The following is a 20,423-nucleotide window of genomic DNA, read 5'->3' as shown; positions in this document are numbered from 1 at the left end:
GGATCGGTATATGTGCAAAATATTTGTATAAAAGACGGTCATATAAAGACTAAATGAAGCCTGTGCGATGCACGATTTATATGAATTTTTTAAAAATATTTTTTTTATACATATATTTATGTGCTAAAATTTGTTATATATTTAGATAAAATTCCTGATATCAAAAGATAATATTTTATATTTAATTAATTTAAATTGGGAAATCTCATTCGCCAAATCGCCAATTTTTCTTACGTGTCATTTAATTTATTTAATTCTAAAAGAAATTAATAATCTCGTATTTAATTGGCTACCACTAAAATTTATTATCCTATATGGCGCGCTGAAAAAATTAAATTCTACCTCTCTAAAACTCGGGAAAAAACTCCCCTTTATTATATATATATATATATATATATATATATATATATATATATATATATATATATATATATATATATATATATATATATATATATATTAAATTAAATTGTAAATTTATAAATATTGTAAAAGTCAGGTTAGGTAAAAAAGAAAGTTTTTTTTATTTACAAAAAAGGACGAATAAATACTTTATTGGTGCCCTGGTCTACTGGCATACTCGCCACTTTCTTATTTCCCGCCATTCACCTCTGCTATCTCTCTCTCTCTCTCCTTTCCTTGTTCACGCCGTTCATCTTCTCATCTTGTTCATCGCTTCACAATGTTGTGGGTGGACAAATACCGACCCAAAAACCTAGACAAGGTCTTGATTCACGAACAAACTGCCCAAAAACTCAAAAAATTGGTATAATTTGCTTCCGCACTTTCAATTTCTTTATTTTTCCACTTTAATTTAGCCTATTAATTGCTATTAAATCTCTTAAATTTGTTATTTTGTCGTTTTAATTTGCTAAATTTTCAGGTAACTGAGCAAGATTGTCCACATTTGCTGTTTTATGGACCTCCTGGTTCTGGCAAGAAAACCCTAATCATGGCCCTTCTTAGAGAGATGTTTGGACCTAGTGCTGAAAAGGTATTTTTTTTGGTGCATCTAATTATAACAATTACATAGTAGTTAATTTATTTTAATCTGTGTTACTTGCACTCGGCTAGAATTGTCAAAGTATGTGTTAAGTATTTTTGTGGATTTTTTTCTCTGTTGCATGGTTATGCTTTTCGATATTTGGAGTTAATGAATTGCTAGCTTACTACTGTAGATTTTGGGTTTAATTTGAGGACTTTCTTGTGTTTTGTTTTCCAGGTTAGGGTGGAGAACAAGGGATGGAAAGTTGATGTAAGTTTCTCTATGTTTCACTTTTTTATTACTTAAAGGAAGTGATGTATGTGTTGTTAGTTTTGTGATACTATTGCTTTAGTATGTACTATTGCTAATGTACAGAGAGTGAGGGATAGCTCAAGTGGTTAGAGCTCCCCTTCCAGTTCAAGGTGATCCTGGGATCAATTCTCATTCCCGGCCCTTGTGGCTCTCTAAACACCCAAAAAAAAAAAAATGCTATTGCTAAAGTACATGTAGATAATTATTTAAGAAAATACCGACTACTATCATTGAGTCGTATCATTATAGCCATTTTTTTTTCCTGGTTTAGTTTAATGGTTGACATATTGCCGATCTATGTATAGTCTTTGGCCATAATTACAGAGTATGTGGTTTTAGTTTGATAATTTGAATAGGATGGACAGACATTGTCATGAAAGGAGAGGGAAGAAGATTAGGGACGAAATTATTTTGCCCATCCCAATTTTGGTTTTCCTTTTGATTGTAAGGGAATAACACATGGATATTTTAGTTTATTGAATTTTCGGATTATATTAGTGGGTAGTGTAGGAGGCATTGGCTGATTAGGCTCATATAGCAGACTTTCATTTGAATTAGTAGTTTCATAGTTGTGAGGTGTCATGTTCATGAAATCAAGGTTTTTGTGTTAAGGGTTTTGATCTCATCGTTCCGCAGAAAGTTATTTCTTAGCATTGTCTGTATAATCATACTGTGAAAGTTGTTATAGACTATTTGTCACTGCTTCATCTGTTCATTGTTGTTAAATCCATCAACTATAGTACTATTCAGGAGCTTCAAGCATGTATTATAGTTATAGCCATCTTTCTTAACCCTTGCTCTGCTCACACAATAACTAGAGTAGGTTTAAACGTCAAATTAAGTATGTTTTATGTGTCTTGAATTATGGCAAATTGGCAATTAGACCAATGTGATATGGGTTGAAATGTTGGGCATATAGAAAGAATCATATTTGATAGATTGGAGTGGTATAGATGTGCATAGTGAAATGAATCTGTGGGAACTCCTCTAGGGATATATAACTATGAATGAAGACATTTAGAGGGAAGCTGGGAGTTGCGCACATCAAGATTCAATAAGGGACAATTGATTTTCTTGGTTTGGGCTTGTAAGATGGAGATAAAAAAATGCACCAAAAAGGAAATTAGAAAGTAGGGCGCACAAGGATCTTGGAAGTAGTAAAGAAGTTAGAAAGTAGTGTTATATGCACCAGAAAGGAAATAAGAAAGTAGTGAAGAAGCTAGAAAGTAGTGTTTTATGCACCTAAGATGGTGCATATAAAGTAGTGTTATATGCACCAAAATGGAAATTAGAAAGTAGTGTTATATGCTCCTATAAGCCAAATTTCTTCACTTGAATGGAGGAGTTAGGAATCATGTGAAAACATTTGGCTTATAGGAGCATATAACACTTTATAAAAGGGCATGGAGGGGAAGGATCTTAATTGATAACTAATTTGGTGCATTTAGCTGATCAAATTATTGGGATTAAAGCTTTGATATTATGTTTCATTGCTCATTCTTATAGTAAACATTGTAGTACCTGAATGAATAATGTGTATGTTATCGATTTCAATGTATTGTATTTGCATTTTAAAACGGACTGGAATTTAGCTCTTACCTTTTGAAGAAATGGATAGTTTTACTTCTCTTGGTTTGTGTTCAGCCAACTTAACATTGCCTGGGAAAGCCTCACGGCTTGATGATTGGCGCTTTTTTTTTTTTCATTAAATAAGTAAATAGGAATGAGGCATCCTACCCAGGCTTGGGAAGTTGGGATCCTCTGCGCAGGATACTGTTCCCCCTTGGCAAAGAATTTTGGCATGCGAGATCTGTGGGGAGTGGGAGTAGACTGATTACATTATATTTTATTTTCCTTACATCGTAAATTCATTGCCATATTGGCCAATTCTGTGCAATAAGATTTTTACTTCTATTTTCCTTTGAGACGTGTCTTAAGTTATTTGCCCATTTCCTTTTTGAAAGACTTTTTTTCTACTTTTTCTCTTTGAGTTGGGTCCCACACTCTACCACCCATATTTCTTTTTACCTTTTCTCTTAAAATTGGCATGTAGATAGAGATGGGTAGATGGATGGGCTAATCCCTATGGATTTTATTTTATTGTGTTTTTTTTTTTTTTTTGGGTATATAATTTCGAAAGATTCTAAAATTATGAGAGTTAATCTATGATTTAAGAGATTTTGACCTTTATAAACCAATTTGGGAAGTAGGACTTTGTTTGCTGGCCGAACCATTGCTTTTAAAGTTAAATTTTAACTGACATATCTTTGAGGAGTAGCAGGTCTCTAAATAAGCTTTCGTCTTGTACTAGTTATTTTGATTAATAAGTTGGTCTTGCAATGTACTTTCTGTTTTAATTTCATAATCAAGGAAACATCAAAATTTGGATTAATTACTATCCACAGGCTAGTTGATTCTCTCCAATTTTGCTTTTAATAGAATTATAGTTATAATATCTGTGCTCTGAGGTTTTGTTTATCTAAATTCTAAAGCTGCCCTTAGGGAGTTGTCTTTTGAGAGGTACTACCTGAGCAATACTGTCTTTTAGTAATTAAAGTAAAGTTGTTAAAGATAATTAAAATTAACACCAGCAATTTGTTGATCCACACCCATTTTGATGATCTAATCTATTTTTCTATCAGAAATATATAAGCAGCTTTAAGTGGATGGTAGAAACATACCTATTATTGGCCTGTATGCATATCTTAATTTTTTTCGTGCACTTTGGGCTAGATAATCAATAGCCAGAATTGAGATGATCGTTTTCATGAGATCACGACTATTTAGATTTTATCTTTAACTCTTCTTTTTGTACGGTGTAGGCTGGGACTAGAACAATTGAAATTGAACTTACTACTCTATCTAGCACTCATCATGTGGAGTTAAACCCAAGTGATGCTGGGTTTCAAGATAGATATATTGTTCAAGAGATTATTAAGGAGATGGCTAGAAATAGACCTATTGATACTAAAGGAAAGCGTGGATTCAAAGGTAAGAAGCTTTCTTACTGTTCTCTCTCTTGATTTTATGCCCACATGCATGTTTCCACCATTCACTTATAGCTGCCTTATATATTTCTGATAGAAAAAGAGGTATTTTGTGCTACTATGCCCGGCAAAGAGAAGGACAATATTATAGTACGGAATGTTTCTATGTTTTTGAGTGAGTGACCATAGGTCCGTAGTGTTTTTTTTTTTTTTTTTTTTTTTTTTTTTTTTTAATTTTTTTTTTGGCTGTAATATTCCTACTAGCCACTTTACCTATTTACTATTGAAGTTTCACATATAAAGGATTCACTTATAAATTTATCTGGCAATTGATTTCATAACTTAATTTTTAGTAACAAATATAAACTTTATTGTGTCTTACAAACTTTGCATTCTCTTATAATAGTGGTAGTCATTAAAATTCTATTCTACTCTTCACTCAAATGTATATATTTTCCTTGTAATTTTTGCACATAATTTTATTTTTCCTTACATTAGTAAAGTTAGTAATTTACAAATTTGTCCAAATACTAGCTTTCATTCTTTACATTACCTCCATTAATTATTATGTGCAAATTTGGAGTATTGTTTGTAAGATAAAAAAATTCCAAAGTTGCTCATAATAATTAACGGAGGTAGTTTAAATATTTAATTATGTAAATTTGTTTTTCTAAAAGTTAAAATTTTTAAATTTTTCTGTAACCTATGTACTCCTATTATAATTTCAACTATTACAGCTCTTCTGGCTTCATGGTTTCATTTAAAAGTTCATTATTTATAAAGTAAGATTGGCTAAATATAATGTAAAGTAACGGTAAGGAGTGAGATATTGATAGAGATGAATTACATCGGAGGGAGGAGAAGGAAAGGATGACCAGGCTTTCTATTATTGCCTAATTGCTCTTCATCCTTGGCAAAGCTTTTTCTAGAACTTGAAAATTAGGATATAGTGCTCAAGTTCATATGTACTTTTTACTTGTTGATAATTAAATATACGAATGATAAAAATAATGCATTGGCAAACGTGAAATAAGGAGTGTTGCAAGTAAAAAAGAAATGGAGGAAGTATTACTAAATTATTAAATTTTTGTCAAATCTTTCATATAGTTTGATGGTTGGCAAATGTATTTGGGCATATAGTAATCTAAGGTTAGAGGTTTGCCATCACCCTATTTTAGGATTATGAGAAGAAGCTATAAAGCAAATTCCAACTCAAGTCGTTTGATGCAAAGTATGATGTAGGGTAATATTTGTTAACATGTAGGGATTGGCACTTGGTATTATAAAAAAAGAAATACACTATAAATATGTAGTTTAGATAGTTCTAAGGGCCTGTTCACTTGAGCTTAATTTCAATTCAGTTCAGTTCAGCTCCAATCAGTTCAGTTTAGCTCTTAATTTTCTTCTCTCATAAAATATTCATTTCAGCTCTATTCAGTTCAGCTCTCTTCAATAAATGTGAACATACCCTAAATGATGTGAAAGGTAGACTCATCAAAATGTAATAAAACATTGTGACACATAGTGTTGCATGTGTGAATTCATTATAGATTAGGGGTCACTACAAGTGGTTCATTAATATCTCATTTTATCCTTTGCAAAATTTTTATTTCCTCTTTGGGAAATGGTTTTAAATATATTTAGGCTTTTAGTTGATCTATGGAAACTTCCTAAAACCATTACATACTATACTCTTGATTTCTATCCTCTTCCTCAACACAGAAATGAGGAAATTTGTTCATTGCTCTTGTTTCATCTGTTAGCATTCTGATTGTCTTTGTAAGTTTGCACTCTAGTCTTGTTTGATATCGTCACAGACTCGCAGAAGTAGTATGTCTTCATTGGTTATGAAAGCAAAACAAAGACGAATTAGCACCTTATTATGGATCCTCCTTGAAGTTTTTTTGGATTTTAGACCGCTTCCTGATTTTGTAACACATTTTCTTAAATTGTAGTGTTGGTACTTAATGAAGTTGATAAACTTTCAAAAGAAGCCCAGCACTCATTACGAAGAACTATGGAGAAGTATAGTTCATCATGTCGGCTTATTCTGTGCTGCAACAGCTCTTCAAAAGTTACTGAAGCAGTTCGATCTCGTTGTCTCAATGTGCGAATTAATGCTCCCATGAATGAAGAGGTAGCATTTTGTTTTGCTTTATTTTATACTCCTTTATCCTTTTCCTTTTCCATCAGTGAACATGTGAAAAATTGAAAATAACTTTTGACCAGCAACAATAACAGTTTACTACCTTGAATACTTGTGTTTGTATGTGTTTGGGGGGGGGGGGGGTGCTCTTACTGTTTTGATATTTATCGTCGTGTTGCTGTCCCTTCATGATACGTCGTAACTAATAAGAGAGATGAGTTCTTTGTTCTATTGTCATTTTAATCTCAGGTTTATTGCAAGTGATTATTTACTGTATTACAGAGTACATAATATAATCAAAAGAAAATTTTCAAATGTTGATATGTGAAATATTGCATGTGATTTAACACCTCTGGTTTCTTTTAAGAATTTGGATATATATCTGTGCAGATTGTCAAGGTACTGGAATTTATTGGGAAGAAAGAAAGCCTGGAGCTCCCACCTGGATTTGCTGCTCGAGTGGCTGCAAAATCCAATCGCAGTCTAAGAAGAGCAATACTACTGTTTGAGGCTTGCCGTGTCCAACAGTTAAGTACTGATATACTTGTGGTATAATGTTGCAAATTACATTGGTAAATAAAATCAGTTCTCTGTCATATAATTTTGTTTCACCTATTAATTACCTTTAATATTTTCATAGGTATCCCTTTACAAATAGCCAGGCGATTCCACCTATGGACTGGGAGGAATACGTCTCTGAGATAGCATCTGATATCATGAAGGAGCAGAGCCCTAAAAGGTTATTAACTGCAAATTCTTTCAAGTGTTTTAGTATTGTTGAGATTACATATGAGCACCGTCTTTGGTTCCTTAAACAAAATTATGTGCCAAATTGTGTGACCTTCTTGAGTTGGGCTTCATAATATTGTAAACTTTGAAGGATAGGAGTTTGGTGTAAAATGCAATGTAATAACATATTATGTTGCATGAGTTATAATTCTATAAATTTCTCTTTTTCAGTCTCTTCCAGGTTCGAGGGAAGTTCTATGAGCTACTGGTTAATTGTATACCCCCAGAAATTATACTAAAGGTAGGTGGCTGAGAATCCGTCACTGTTATATCCCTTCCACTCCTTGACCACGACTTATATTTTTCCCTTTTAATAAATTTCAGAGGCTTCTTTCTGAGTTATTGAAGAAACTAGATGCAGAACTGAAGCATGAAGTTTGCCATTGGGCTGCCTATTATGTAAGGCTTTTAAGGTTTCCTATGCTGATTTGTGTCTTTTCCTTTAATTGTGTGCTATAGCTATTTTTCTGTTATTTCAATTAATTTTGGAAAGATGTCTGGAGAGAAGAGAGTAGCATCTTTTTTTTTGGTTTGTTTCCCTCAACTGTATACTTAGACCACTTTACATGGCACTCCTACTATGGCATACTATACTAGCAATGTTTAGAATCTTCACTTGCAGAGGCATTCCCATGATAGGGAAATAAGGTAGCTCACCTCCTCCTCCTCCTCCTTTTTCTTGATGAAATTTAGATTGTAACACAAGTTGTGGATTGCTAGATGTCTAATTGATCAATGAGGGTAAAGTAGGTTGAGGTTCTATCTATATGCCAGATGTAGGATTGGTAGTGATCAAAATCAGGTGTGCTCAGTGGAAATAATGTCTACTGTGAACAGTGTACAGTCTCACAAAGGTCAAATTTTGGCATCTCTAGGGGATCAGCTTTGACCGTGTGTCTCTTGGCAGGAATGATGCTGATAGTTGCTCACAAAATCTTTGTAGAACCTGGATCTGAGTTGAAATCAAGACCTGTATCCTTAGGTTACTCCAGGAAATTTAACTTCAATGGAGAATTAGAATTTATAAAGTCTATAATAATCAGGGGAATAATTTTGAGAAGGGTTTTCTAGATTGGTGTTGTTTAGGTTTTTCTTTGTTTGGTGTCTAATGTGAGTCTGTGAGGAGACTGAGAGCATCTTGTCCTCTTGCTATATTCCTTCAGTCATTCCTGATAATATTTTATCTCATCTGAAGTAAAACAAGCATAGATGAAATGGCCATACATGCTGTTAAAATCCAAAAGCCATAAATAGTCAGCATGAAACAAAATTTTTACTGAGGAAGCACATTCTATGGTTCCTAATGAATATTTTATTCACGCAACCTAATGTTACATGTGTATCGGGTATATTGATGACTTCCTTTCCAATTCTTATGCTTATGTGGAACTCTCGTTTGATGATGTTGCACATTGTTGAGGTGGCATTTGGATTGTGTATTTGGAATGTATGTGCTGTATCTTTATAAAGCTGATGGAACCTGAATCATGTGTATTGAAATTTTATTTCCGAAGTAGATAAACTTTTTGATGGGAAGTCGTGCTGTATCAGATTACATTGTAGCATTGGCTGGTATCTCATTGATTAAATGTGTATAGTGATTTGATCTCTCAAAAGCCAAGTTCGCATTTTATCTCTAATGACTGCAATTTTTTTTTCTTCTACGATTTATCCTGTTTCTGTATTCCTCTCACTTTTGACAAGAACCTAGGTTTGTAGTCCACATACCTTGAAATGTTACTAGAGCTATTGTATGTAACGATGTAAGCTTCCCTACTTGCAAAGATTGGTGTTAAACTCTGAGTACTCTGGATGCTTTGAGGGTCAAAGTCCTTCTATGATTTAAAGTCTGCTCTAACCCTGTTTACTTTCAGCCATTAAAAGCCCTCACGTTATATCATCCAATAAACAAAAACCTGAACAATGACAGCCATTGATATTTCATATGTGGCAATATTTCTTTGTGAGGTGAGAGTCCGTCTTCCTTTTGTAATATTTCTGAGGTAAGCTTTTCATTTTCTACAGGAACATCGGATGCGTCTTGGGCAGAAAGCCATATTCCATCTCGAAGGTATGATGTGTAAATAGAACTATCATTTTTAATCCTATTTCCTATGTATAATTTTTGATATCTCCTCTTACTTTATTGCCAGCTGCTTGCTCTAGATTTCTGCTTTCATGACAAAATTTTAGGGTTCTTGTTGATCACTTTGTATTTGAAATGTGCCAACTATGTTGCAATTAAGTACTCCCTCCATTTCTTTTTTTTAAGCTAGAGTTACTATTTTCGTTCTTTTTTTTTTTAAAGCTAGAGTTCCATTTTTAGAAATCTATTACAATTTAATATCTTTACCCACTCATGTCCCCACTCTTTCTTTTTTTATCATTTCTCACTCTTTCAATGGTCCCCACTCCCTCTCACACTACTTTACTTTTCAATAAAATAATAATCTTATCTATCCCACTAACATCTTATTTTATTATACCACCTAAAACTCCACGTTATCTCATCTCTAGCCTATATAAAAAAAAAAACGGAGGGAGTAATAGTTTATACTGTTCTATTTACCTGAATTTCATGTTTTTATTTTAATCTGAACTTATTACTCCTTCCCCTTATCTTATCTTTTCATCTTCTTTTTTTTGGGTATATTATTAGATCTTGTATGAACTTATTAGCCTTTATCTATTTGATCTAAACGTATTAGCCGTCGTCGAATCTTTTTTGAACTTGTTAGACCTTAAATGAATGAAAATAAGGTAAGAACATAACCTAACTCTTCAAGTCTTTGTTATGCATGCATTTAACAGTTTTACAGTAAGGATCAATTTTGAATTCTGTAATTTAACAAGAGTAAGAATAGTCTGAACACTTTTGCCATTTTCATTTGTTTGTTTTTTTGGTATGATCCTACCAATTATCTATTATATCATACATTTCTTGTAGAACTACTTCTTTTTTCACACCAACTCTTCATTAACTTACCCGTATGAACACCCCACTAACTCCCATTACATCTGCTTTTCTATAGAGACTTCTGATCTAATTATTATAACAATAGATAACCCTACTGCAACTTATTTACTTAAATCCTAAATTACAGGGAGTGATGGAGTAATATATGTTCGAACTGATTTGGGATGGAGGGAATAACTTTTAGGGGATGTTTGGTTGTATGTCTGGTACTTAGAGAAAGTAGAGGCATGTAATTTAAACATATAAGACCTAAAGGGTTTGCAGAAGAAATTGTATTTGTTACATTTTACCAGTAAATTAACCGAACTATTAGTTTTTAACGCGTGCAAATTACAATCAACTAAATGATTTTGTTAGTTTACTGTTACTATTTTCTGTTAACAATTAACTTTTAAAAATTAACTTATTATTTTTTAGTCTACCACAGTTGAATCCCTCCTTCCCTCCCTCCCTCCCTGCTTATGCCCACTTCTCTGCCATAGCCTGGAGGAAGACAGGGGTTTTGACTTAAATCAATTTTTTCTCTTCTCCCTCAGATCTAATTATTTCAGCAACTGTATCTTGATTTTGTTATTTTAGAGAAAAATAAACTGAAGTGATGTTGGATTCCATCATTTCAATGTTAGAGTTTTTCTTTTTTTTCTTTTTTCCTCTCTTTTCTTTGGGATATTTACATGTTGGGTTGAAGTATCCAGTCTGTTTCTGTTTTAATTGATGATATAAAGTTGCAAATTTGGGATTTAGTGAGGGAAATCATGACAAATTGGGGATTGTAATGAATTACCCTGTCTGTAGTTTTGAACAAATTTTTTTTTTTATTGAAGAAAGTAACCTGGATTGTAATGTTGCTATCAGTTTGTAATTGGAACTTGGATTGTAATGTGTAATAATTTGTCTGCACTTTGATCTTGTTTAAAGAAATATTTAGAAGGTTATGATAGCGGTTTACTGCTTCTGAACAGTACGGTTGTCTGTCAGTGAACACCCCTTGGTGGATCTTGGCTGGATGTAAGTGTACTCCCTTCCTGTTTCTGATTACACATTCCAGCAATTATAAGCTAACTTTTTTTAAAAAAAAACTATTTGTTCATGTTAGCCGACCCCACTTTTGGGATTAAGGCTTTGATTGATTGATTGATTGATTGATTGTTTCAATTTCAAGTGCTCTGCTGCCTCCTTCTCCCTAATTACCAATATACGAGCACTCAACCTCCTTGATGGACATATAAATATATGATCCTCTGCCTAGCTTCGAGACTGTCAACCACTGTCACCTTCCATGGAAGCTTCAGCCCCCTATGAATCTCATTATCATCATGCTTCTATTACATCCTCCACTCACCAAATTCCCCAAACAGACACCCGCACAGGCGCACAGCAGACATAGGATTTAACTCAATGGTCAACTTAATTGCCAAGGTTCTGTAGATCTGGTGCCTCTGGAATATTGATGCTCTGTACGCTTTAAAAAGGACTGAGGAGGAAAGTGGATATTGTTAGGACTAAGGAGATGATTGGAGGGTGATATAGACATGGTTGCTGTGATCTGAGATGGAGTAGTTGACGTGGAGGAGAGGAGGTGAAAGGGTGACTGAGATGTTGAGGACCTGGAAGACAATGCTCCATATGGATACAGAAGACTGAGTTGAAGGAGAGGAGTGGGGAAGGGAATTACTGAGACTGAGCGGGGTGTGTAGATAGATTTAAACAAAGGCTGTTCTGTCACGTGATTTCCACTTTGTTAAGAATTTTTACTTGTCATTGTGTGAATATCTGCTCCACAAATGCTTAAACTGACATTCTGACATCTGTTGCATGCTGTTGTTTTTCATGAACTATTGAATCGTCATGAAAGAAAAAGTAGACTCATGCTATAAGATAGATAACACAAATGCTTAGAATCTCAAATTTCTTTTAGAGTTATAAAATGGTGAAAAATATACTTTCTGGCGTAATTTCAAAAAGACATATTACTTTGTGTTAAAATGAAGTGGAGATTTTCTGAACTGTTTTTGCACAATGCAATGGGCCTGAAGTGTGATGCTTAATTTTAAAGATGCCTTTTCTGCAGCACTGTGACCGTCATTTGTGAGTTTGTGACTGCAAGGTTTGCAAAATTGGCATTTTTTTCTTCTTACGATTGCCCCAAACTGAACCAATTAATGATTCAAGGTATCATGTCTGGGTATGAATGATTGAATACCTGAAAATGTCATTTTTATACTCATTCCTGACACCAGATGCGAACCAAACAAGGCCTTGCTATAAACTTTCATGGAAGTCATGTATGTTATAAGAACTTATGTGACAAGGCTTGAAATCTTCTCAATAAATAAGACTTATTACAGTGAATCTGAAAGTGAAAGTTATGTTGTGCATATACAACTTGATATTTTGTAATTGCAGTCTCTAACTGATATTTCCCTTGAAAAATGTGCAGCGTTTGTAGCCAAGTTTATGAGCATTTACAAGGGTTTCCTTATTGCAACTTTTGGCTGAAGCTTGACCTGGTTTTCTTTTTTGACGAGAAGCTTGAGCTGGTTTTCTGGTTTATCTTGGATGCCCCTTCCTCTGGACTAAAATTGCCCTCTCTTAGCTGCCAATTTGCGAGTCACCTTTCATGATCACTGTAACCTTTTCTTTTTCTTTCTTCCGTTCAGTTTACTAGGCACCTCTGTTGAAAAAGGCAATAGAATTAGTGTGCTTCCAAATGCCACAACCTGCAACTGCTAAAGTTTTTCGGCGTTGTAGCTTGTGTTTTTGGCCTTTTTTGTGGTTAAAGAGGGTGAATTTTCAGGTGTATATTTGTAACATGTATTGACAGTTGTTCTGTGGATGGATGAAATGAAACATGGAAGATTGGAAGCCTTTTGCAAATTCTCATATATTTGCTTAACACATGGAAAGTTTGCCAATTCTAATGTTTCAGTGATTTTGAGTTGATATAGTAATTTGGTGATAAACTTGGATAATGTTAATATTAGAGGTGTATTAATAAATTGGGTTGTTGGTTATGATTTGTCATGTTGGATAATGTCAAAGACAACATACAGAGGAGAAAAAAGGAGTTGGAGGGATGGTTAGTCCCTCCATCTCTCCCCACCCCCACAAGTGATGGGGTTTCGATTTCTCATGTAGCCCCTTAAAAAAAAGACAACATACAAGTATCATGTGTTGGGTCAATTGGGGCTTATGATGGCCGATCAAGTTTTAGCGCGCACAAACAAGTCCGAAGTTTTGGACTTTGGAGGGTCCTTGGTTTAGTGAGTGTGCTATAAAACTAGGATGACACAATCCTAAAACAACACATAAGTTTCAAAGCAATAAACAATTAGGTTGAGAGCATATATGTTAAAATAAGTCATTATGTAACACAGAGTGATAAATTAGAGATTAATATTTTATAATGAGAGTTATATTATTCTAGGCTATATTTTATGAATAATAAAAATACTAAAATTAGAGTCACTTTATTAAATGTAACATCGATTGGCATACCTTGGGTCCTCAATAAAATTATTGTGAATTAGGTCCATATAAGTTTAATAGGATCCCCACTTGTAGTTGTTTATAGATAGTCTTGAAAATTCTAAGGTGATTAAGTAGTTTTTGGACAACATAGAATATCCTACTCTCATGGTCACAAAAAAGGTGGTCCCTCTTTCATTTATTTTTTTTACAAACATTTAAATGATTTTCTAAATTGTTAAAAATGTTTTAAACATTAATACCTATGTAACTATGTTACATTGACAACGGTACGAGTATTCGATATTTGTACGGATCCGAGTGTCCGACACATCATATTAAAAAATATAGGACACGAAGACACCGTCTTAACTTTGGACTTGAATACAAATACAACAATAATTTTCTTAAGAAAAAAAACGGAAAATTAGTAGTTTGAGAATCTTGGAAAAGCTTGTTTGGGAAACCAAACCAAATTAATAATTAAAATAAAAATGAGTAGTTTGTACCTCTTTTTTAGGAAACCACAAAGTTCAAAATCTCTTCAATTAAAAGTTCACTCCACAAGAAAAAATCAACGTATAAAATTATCTTTTTATAGTGTGTAGTAGCAATGTGAGCAGTAATTAAATAAGAGGGAAAAAGGGTAGGTCACGTGGGATTGTGAGGAACAATTTTTAGAGGGGTTAAAGAAATTGTGGTGGGGTTAGATCAAGAGGTCAAAATTTAAAATTAAAAACCTACCCCATTTTTTAAAAATAAAAATAACTTTTAAAAGGATCCTGCTCGAATTTCATGGAGAAGTCAGAAACCCCCTCGCCAAAAAAGTTGTAATACCCGTATATTTCTATTCTAAGTTTTGAGGACGAAACTTCTTTAAAGGATGGTAAATTGTAATACCCGTATATTTTATGATTTGATAAAAGATAAAAATTCGAGTTGTTGAACTTTTTAATAATCTTTTTTCTTATTTGATAAAATTTAATGAAACTATAAAATTCTATTCTTATTTGGTTGGATATTTTATCCTTTAACACTATTATTTTTACAGAAAAAAATAAAAATAAAATAAAATGCAGCCAAAGAGTATATATATAGTGCTCGACTGCTCGTATCTTTTCCTATTCTATGCATACTGCTGCAGTGCGAGCGTTAACAACAATCATTGATGATGATAATGTCTTTTCTCCAATTCTTTTTGTTTGGGTACTAAAATGGTCAAGGGTAATTCTACCTAATAAGCCCAAAGGGTCTAAAAAAGCTTAAAAAGCTTTAAATAAGCCAAATGCACTAATATGACCCATAATGGCCCACATATGTACTACTACGGGGCGTTTGGTAGGAGGGATGGGATTGAGTGGGATAAGAAAGTGGATTAATAGATGGGATAAGGATAAAAATAGTGTATTCCATTGTTTGGTATGGGTTAGGATTAGATTGGAATAACAAATAAAAATACAAAATTACCCTTACTATCCTTTCTTCACTCTCTTCTTCTTTTTGTTTTATTAAGGGTAGAAATGTCTTTTACCCATTAAATATAATCCACATCCCTTATACCACCCCCCCTTAGTTATTACTTTGGAGGGATAACTTCCTTTTTTTTTATCCCTCTCCTAACCCCCCTCATAATCCCTATCCCTCTAAACAAACAAAGGACATGTTAAATTCCTCCTCTTTTATCCGATCTCCCTCACTTTATCCCTCTAAACAAACACCCTCCTAGGGTTCACTAATACCCATCATGTACTAATATAAATACCCATCAAAGGGCCAAAGGTAAGGAGAGGTCACTCTTACACTAAGATGTCCTTACTCCTCCACTCTCTCTCCCTTAACTCCTCTCAAAATATGCATTGTTTGGCATCTAACTTGGGCGTCGGAGACTCCGCCCTGGGGTCCACCCTCGGGGCTCGGGGTTCATTTTGCAGGTCCATTCAAGGCCCAAATCTGAGCTCCATAAGCAGCCCTTCAAGGCCGAATTTGCTCACTTTTTGCCAAAACACTTTTATTTGTCCCAAGTCCAACGAAGTGAATACCATTACTTGTTTATGTAATTTGGTACTTAGAAGGTAATCACACGAATCTTATTTCTTGGTTTTATTTGATTATAAATTCTTGTTTGTATTGATTGTACATCGTATTATTGTGTATAAATTTTATGATTTATTATTTGTATGATCAAGATTTATATGTATATGATTAGTGTGTGGTATTATATGATTTAATTGTCGCATTGATTAATTATGTTATTATGCCAGGATTTTAAATGTTCGTTGTTGCTCTAGGGAGTATTACTATTGAGGTTTTAGGGTTACTAAAATAATATTGGGTTGAGAATTGATTATATTTGGGTATTAGAATTATTTTCTTATAAGGGTTGAGGCATTTTATGAATCGAATTGTTGTATTATTTGGGAACATGTGCCATTGTTGAGATAATAAATATTAGCCTGTGAATGGTTATTTGATAAAGTATGAGATCAAAAGGTTGAGAATTATTATTTTGTTCTTGGTTTGAGGCTGGACGTTATATACCTTAGTCCTTGGCATGTTGGTAATAGGATGATAATCATGAGTTAGGAATGAGGTACAATCTTTATTTATATTTTTCTATGGTCTCCTAAAGTGGGATTTGGCCTGTATGTGGTCTGGTTTAAGGTGTTTTCTGGTTATTGAGAGCATTTAAGTTTTTATACTTGTTGGTTTATGATGGGCGTTAGAACGGTCGCACATTCCACACTCAATCAAACACATTTATTAACAAACACCTTACAAACCAAGCATAATGACAAGTAAGGGTTCGGTCCACAAGGAACGGGATATGGTTGCCAAAGATCTTAACACTTAAGCTAATTCGAAGTCAATGGTGAATTGGGGTTCGTCAAGAAGACAAACAAACTATGGTTCTAAATCAATGGATTGAGGACACTAGGGAATGGGATCCACTCGACCAAGGCAAATAGACAAACGGGGAGCGAAATTGATAAGATATAGCAAGGACAATATGTAAGATCAACCTCATGCAATTAGGAAACAACTTACACTACTAAACTTAGATTCCTCATTAGTTTAGCAATAGAAGATACATAATCAAATTGCAATAAGTAATGCCATGCTTCATCACATTTCCATGTCAAACTAAGTATATCATGCTATCAAGCTCCTAAATCAAGGGTAGCTAATCCTATCATAGAAGAACTAACAAGCAATCTCATATAATCAATTTAATTGCAATACAAGCATCAATGCTTCTCCCACATTTGCATAATTAACCCAAAAGGTTGAGCTTCACACAACCCCTAGCAAGTAGACTACTCACAACTCATATTTATCAACATGCAAACAAGTATTAGGGTTCTAACTTCTTCAATAATTGGGGAAAAATGATTAACAATTGAAATAACTATCATCCAATAACAAATTATCAAGAACTAAGAAGATCTAAATATCATGAAACAACAAATAAAATCATAAATTAAATGGAGAAAAGTAGAAGGAAGTTACTAATTGAGGCTTGAAATTGTTGAATACAAAGTGCCAATCTTGAGAAACAAACTTGAAACCAACTATTACAATGATTGAATTGATGAAAATTAAGCTAAATTAATTAAAAAGGAATGTTTCAAACTAAGAGGAGTCTCTAAAAACTAGGCTATCTCTCCCTCTTTTACAAATGAACTAAAGGGGAAGTATTTATACTCCCCGAAACACATAAGGAAATCCGTCAAAAGAAAACAGATTCCCGGCGAAGGAGCACCCGCTCCAGGTTGCTGCACGCCCTCTCCAGCTGTCTTCAGAATACAAGTGGTTTTGAAAGTTTGGGGAGGAGCGCCCGCACCTCACAGGTGCACGCCCGCTCCTCACAGGGTGCACTTGGCAGTAAGTTTGCAGGAAGTTTGGAGCGCCCGCTCTTGAGAGGTGCACGCCCGCTCCAGCAGGAGTGGGCTCTCCTTTCTCTAATTTTCTTGCCTTAGACAAAATCCATGCATCGAATGCTTGCCAAACTGAATCAATAAACTTGCAAAACATGGACAAACACAAACCAAGGAGGGGCAAGGCCGAGATAAACATTTTCATTCAAAACGGGTTAGAAAGAGGGGAAATGAATGCAAAACCGGGTTTAAATTAACACAATAAGTGGTCAAATAAACCACTTATCAGTTTATTTATTCAAATTACTTATGTTCAAGGATAGGTATAGAACAGAGAGCATGACACACTTATTGGTTATGAGTTAATTGAGTGAAGGATTGTATTATTATTCGAGGAAATTTTAAAAAATAACTCTACAAAAATCTCACAATTTTGATTATAACACCACAAATTTTAAAGCTTTTATTATAACACCACCAAAAAACCAAAAAAAATTGATTTCATCACCATTTAACTTTGCCATCCAAAAAATCGTTAGTGGGCCCCACTTTGTACACGTGTCAATTATTTATTGGATAAAAAATATGAAAAATAAAAAAAAGATAATTATATAAATATATAAAAAGAAAAATCCTAAAATCTAAATCCAGCCACCACTGGCGCCAATTCCCACCATTGGAGCCGATTCCCATCGCCGTTACCTCAACCCAGCCCCCACCTTCCGTCAACCAACTCCAGCAAACCACCGTCGACCGACGAAACCAACCCATCCAATCTCATACCCTAACCTCAACCTAAACTAGCCGTCACCCACAAACCATCCCCAATTTGGTTTTTGGGTACGAGTTTGGGTCCGGGTGAGGGTGAGAGGAGTAGGGTTTGGGTATGGGTGTGGGTTCGTTGGGGTTTCAGCAGTTCGGCGACGGTTATGGGTAGGGCAGAGGAGTTCGACAACGGTGGTTCAGCGGTGTTACGGTGGTTCAGCGACGGTATGGGCTGGGGTTTCGGCTGGTTTAGGTTGGGGTTACGATGGTTTGATGACGGTTTCAGAGGTTCTAGGGCTGGGTATGGGTGACGGCGGTGGTTCAGCGCATTTTCAGAGCTTCGGGGGCTGGGTTTCGGTGGCGGTAGTGGAAAACCACTGGCGGTGGTGGCTGGTTGAGCATTTTAGGATTTTTTTTTTAATTTTTTTTATCCAATAGATGATTGACACGTGTACCGTGCGGGACCCACTTAATGGGTTTTTTTTATGACAAAGTTAAGTGGTTGTGAAACCAATTTTTTGGTTTTTTTTTTGTAGTGTTATAATAATTTTTATTTTATTTTTTATTTTATTTTTTTTATTTTTTTTTTACGTGTGGTGTTATTTTCTAAAATTTCCATTATTCGAGGTTGGACATAGTACAAAGTTTATAACCCTTGAGGTGTATATGTGTAAGGTATATAGTCTCCAACTACATTGTTTAAGTGATCTAATTATATAAATATTCTTTATTCATTGTATTATGATATGTGGTGATTACTCAGTTTTTTGCTGACGTGTGTGTGTGTTTGTCTATTGTGCTACTTGTGTTTACGGTCATGTCTTTTCTTATGGTGGCACTGCGACGATCTATTTTGGAATTTGTCCTAAATGGTGAGTAGTCAAGTTTATTTAAATAGGTTAATCAAGTGATCGTAGCTAAAGGAGCTCAAATATTTTGATTAGTACTCTTATAATGAGTTTGTAAAGTTGTATAAATAGCGCACTTAGATTATTGGGTTGTAATTATTGGGATTTTGTAAGCCTTAGCACTTGACAAGTTGTTGAGTGTGACAATAATACCTTCGATTTAGGTGTATGCTTCGGCAGTTTTATTTAAAGGTTGTTTATTTTTCCTTTATTTATTGTTTATTATTAATTAGTAATGCAAGGGTGTTACAAAAGTGTGCAGGGAGCTTAAGTTGTATGTTTTCTTCAAAACATTGTCGTACCTGAAAGCCAAGTGGCGTGTTCGAAACTGATTCATACCCGAATCCTTCTGTGACGGCAAAATTAGAAAAAAAAAAACCAGTAACCCCCTCCACCAACCCCAACCTCGCCTCGACAACCGACCCACCCACGGCGACAACCTAGCCCCCTAAACCACCGCCGAACTAGCTTGTCTCCTGTCGGCGACCCAACCTTACTCTTTGCCCCCGTCGATGACCCCCCTAGCCTAAACCTTAACCCAAAAACTCCCACCCAATTCCTCCCCCCCCCCCCCACAACGAAACAGCCACCCCTCCCTATTCCCTGACACCCCTAGCCGTTTCGGGGTGGGCAAAGGGAACAGGTTGTTTTGTGGTGGGGGAAGGGAGTGTGGGTTGTGGCCTTGTAGGCTTCGAGTTTAGCGTAGCAGCGGGATAAAGGGGATCGGAAATGGGAGGGGTGGGTCCACTGATGGGGGAGGTGGGTCGTCGGTAAGAGGGGGAGTTTTGGGCCACCTAGGGAAGGGGTGGCTAGCCGGTGCCCGGGGTGGTGTGGTGGTGGTTTTCCTTTTAATTTAAATTTTTTTACAAATTAATTTAAATGTTGTTATTGTTATTAACTTCTATAAGTGATTCTAATCTATCAAATACATGACAATTGGATCAAATAAAACTATCACTTTAGTAAAACAATGATCACTATTGTAAATCGTACATACTTGCTACCCTTTATATCAAAAAAATTACTAAGTGCAAATTCTAACTCATATTTACCTTGTGTTTCATAATATTTTAAGTAAAGTCACTATCGTTTTGTGTCAAAATATGGTTTTAAAATATACGGAGTAATGAATTATGTATCGAGAAATTAGGGTCCCTTTCCTTTATGAGCCCCAGCAGAGTGGTGATTGCCCCATAACAGCATCTCCAATG

At 34.8% G+C, this 20,423-nt stretch overlaps 1 protein-coding gene across 1 annotated transcript; it reads left to right on the top strand.

Annotated features, from left to right (window-relative positions):
* Positions 1-596: 596 nt before the first annotated feature.
* Positions 597-13,055, top strand: LOC145568862 (replication factor C subunit 3). The gene is made up of 11 exons (XM_081628250.1): positions 597-766; positions 884-994; positions 1,223-1,255; positions 4,120-4,288; positions 6,240-6,421; positions 6,821-6,957; positions 7,071-7,169; positions 7,391-7,460; positions 7,544-7,618; positions 9,245-9,290; positions 12,637-13,055. Exons 1-11 carry the CDS (start codon positions 683-685, stop codon positions 12,693-12,695), a joined length of 1,065 nt encoding a protein of 354 aa, XP_081484376.1. The 5' UTR covers positions 597-682; the 3' UTR covers positions 12,696-13,055.
* The last annotated feature ends 7,368 nt before the right edge of the window (positions 13,056-20,423 follow it).

The sequence above is a fragment of the Chenopodium album genome, chromosome 11 (genome assembly GCF_948465745.1).
Source record: "Chenopodium album chromosome 11, dcCheAlbu1.1, whole genome shotgun sequence".
In the NCBI taxonomy this organism is placed as follows: Eukaryota; Viridiplantae; Streptophyta; class Magnoliopsida; order Caryophyllales; family Amaranthaceae; genus Chenopodium; species Chenopodium album.
The sequence above is the reverse complement of the archived record's forward strand: the minus strand, read 5'-3'. Positions and strand labels throughout refer to the sequence as shown.

Bases quoted from the DNA above. Each gene is read 5' to 3' on its own strand.
- LOC145568862 (XM_081628250.1), top strand. From the start codon at position 683: ATGTTGTGGGTGGACAAATACCGACCCAAAAACCTAGACAAGGTCTTG. The intron at 4,289-6,239 runs GTAAGAAGCTTT...CTTAAATTGTAG, and splicing joins AGGAAAGCGTGGATTCAAAG to TGTTGGTACTTAATGAAGTT. The intron at 6,958-7,070 runs GTTAAGTACTGA...ATATTTTCATAG, and splicing joins GAGGCTTGCCGTGTCCAACA to GTATCCCTTTACAAATAGCC.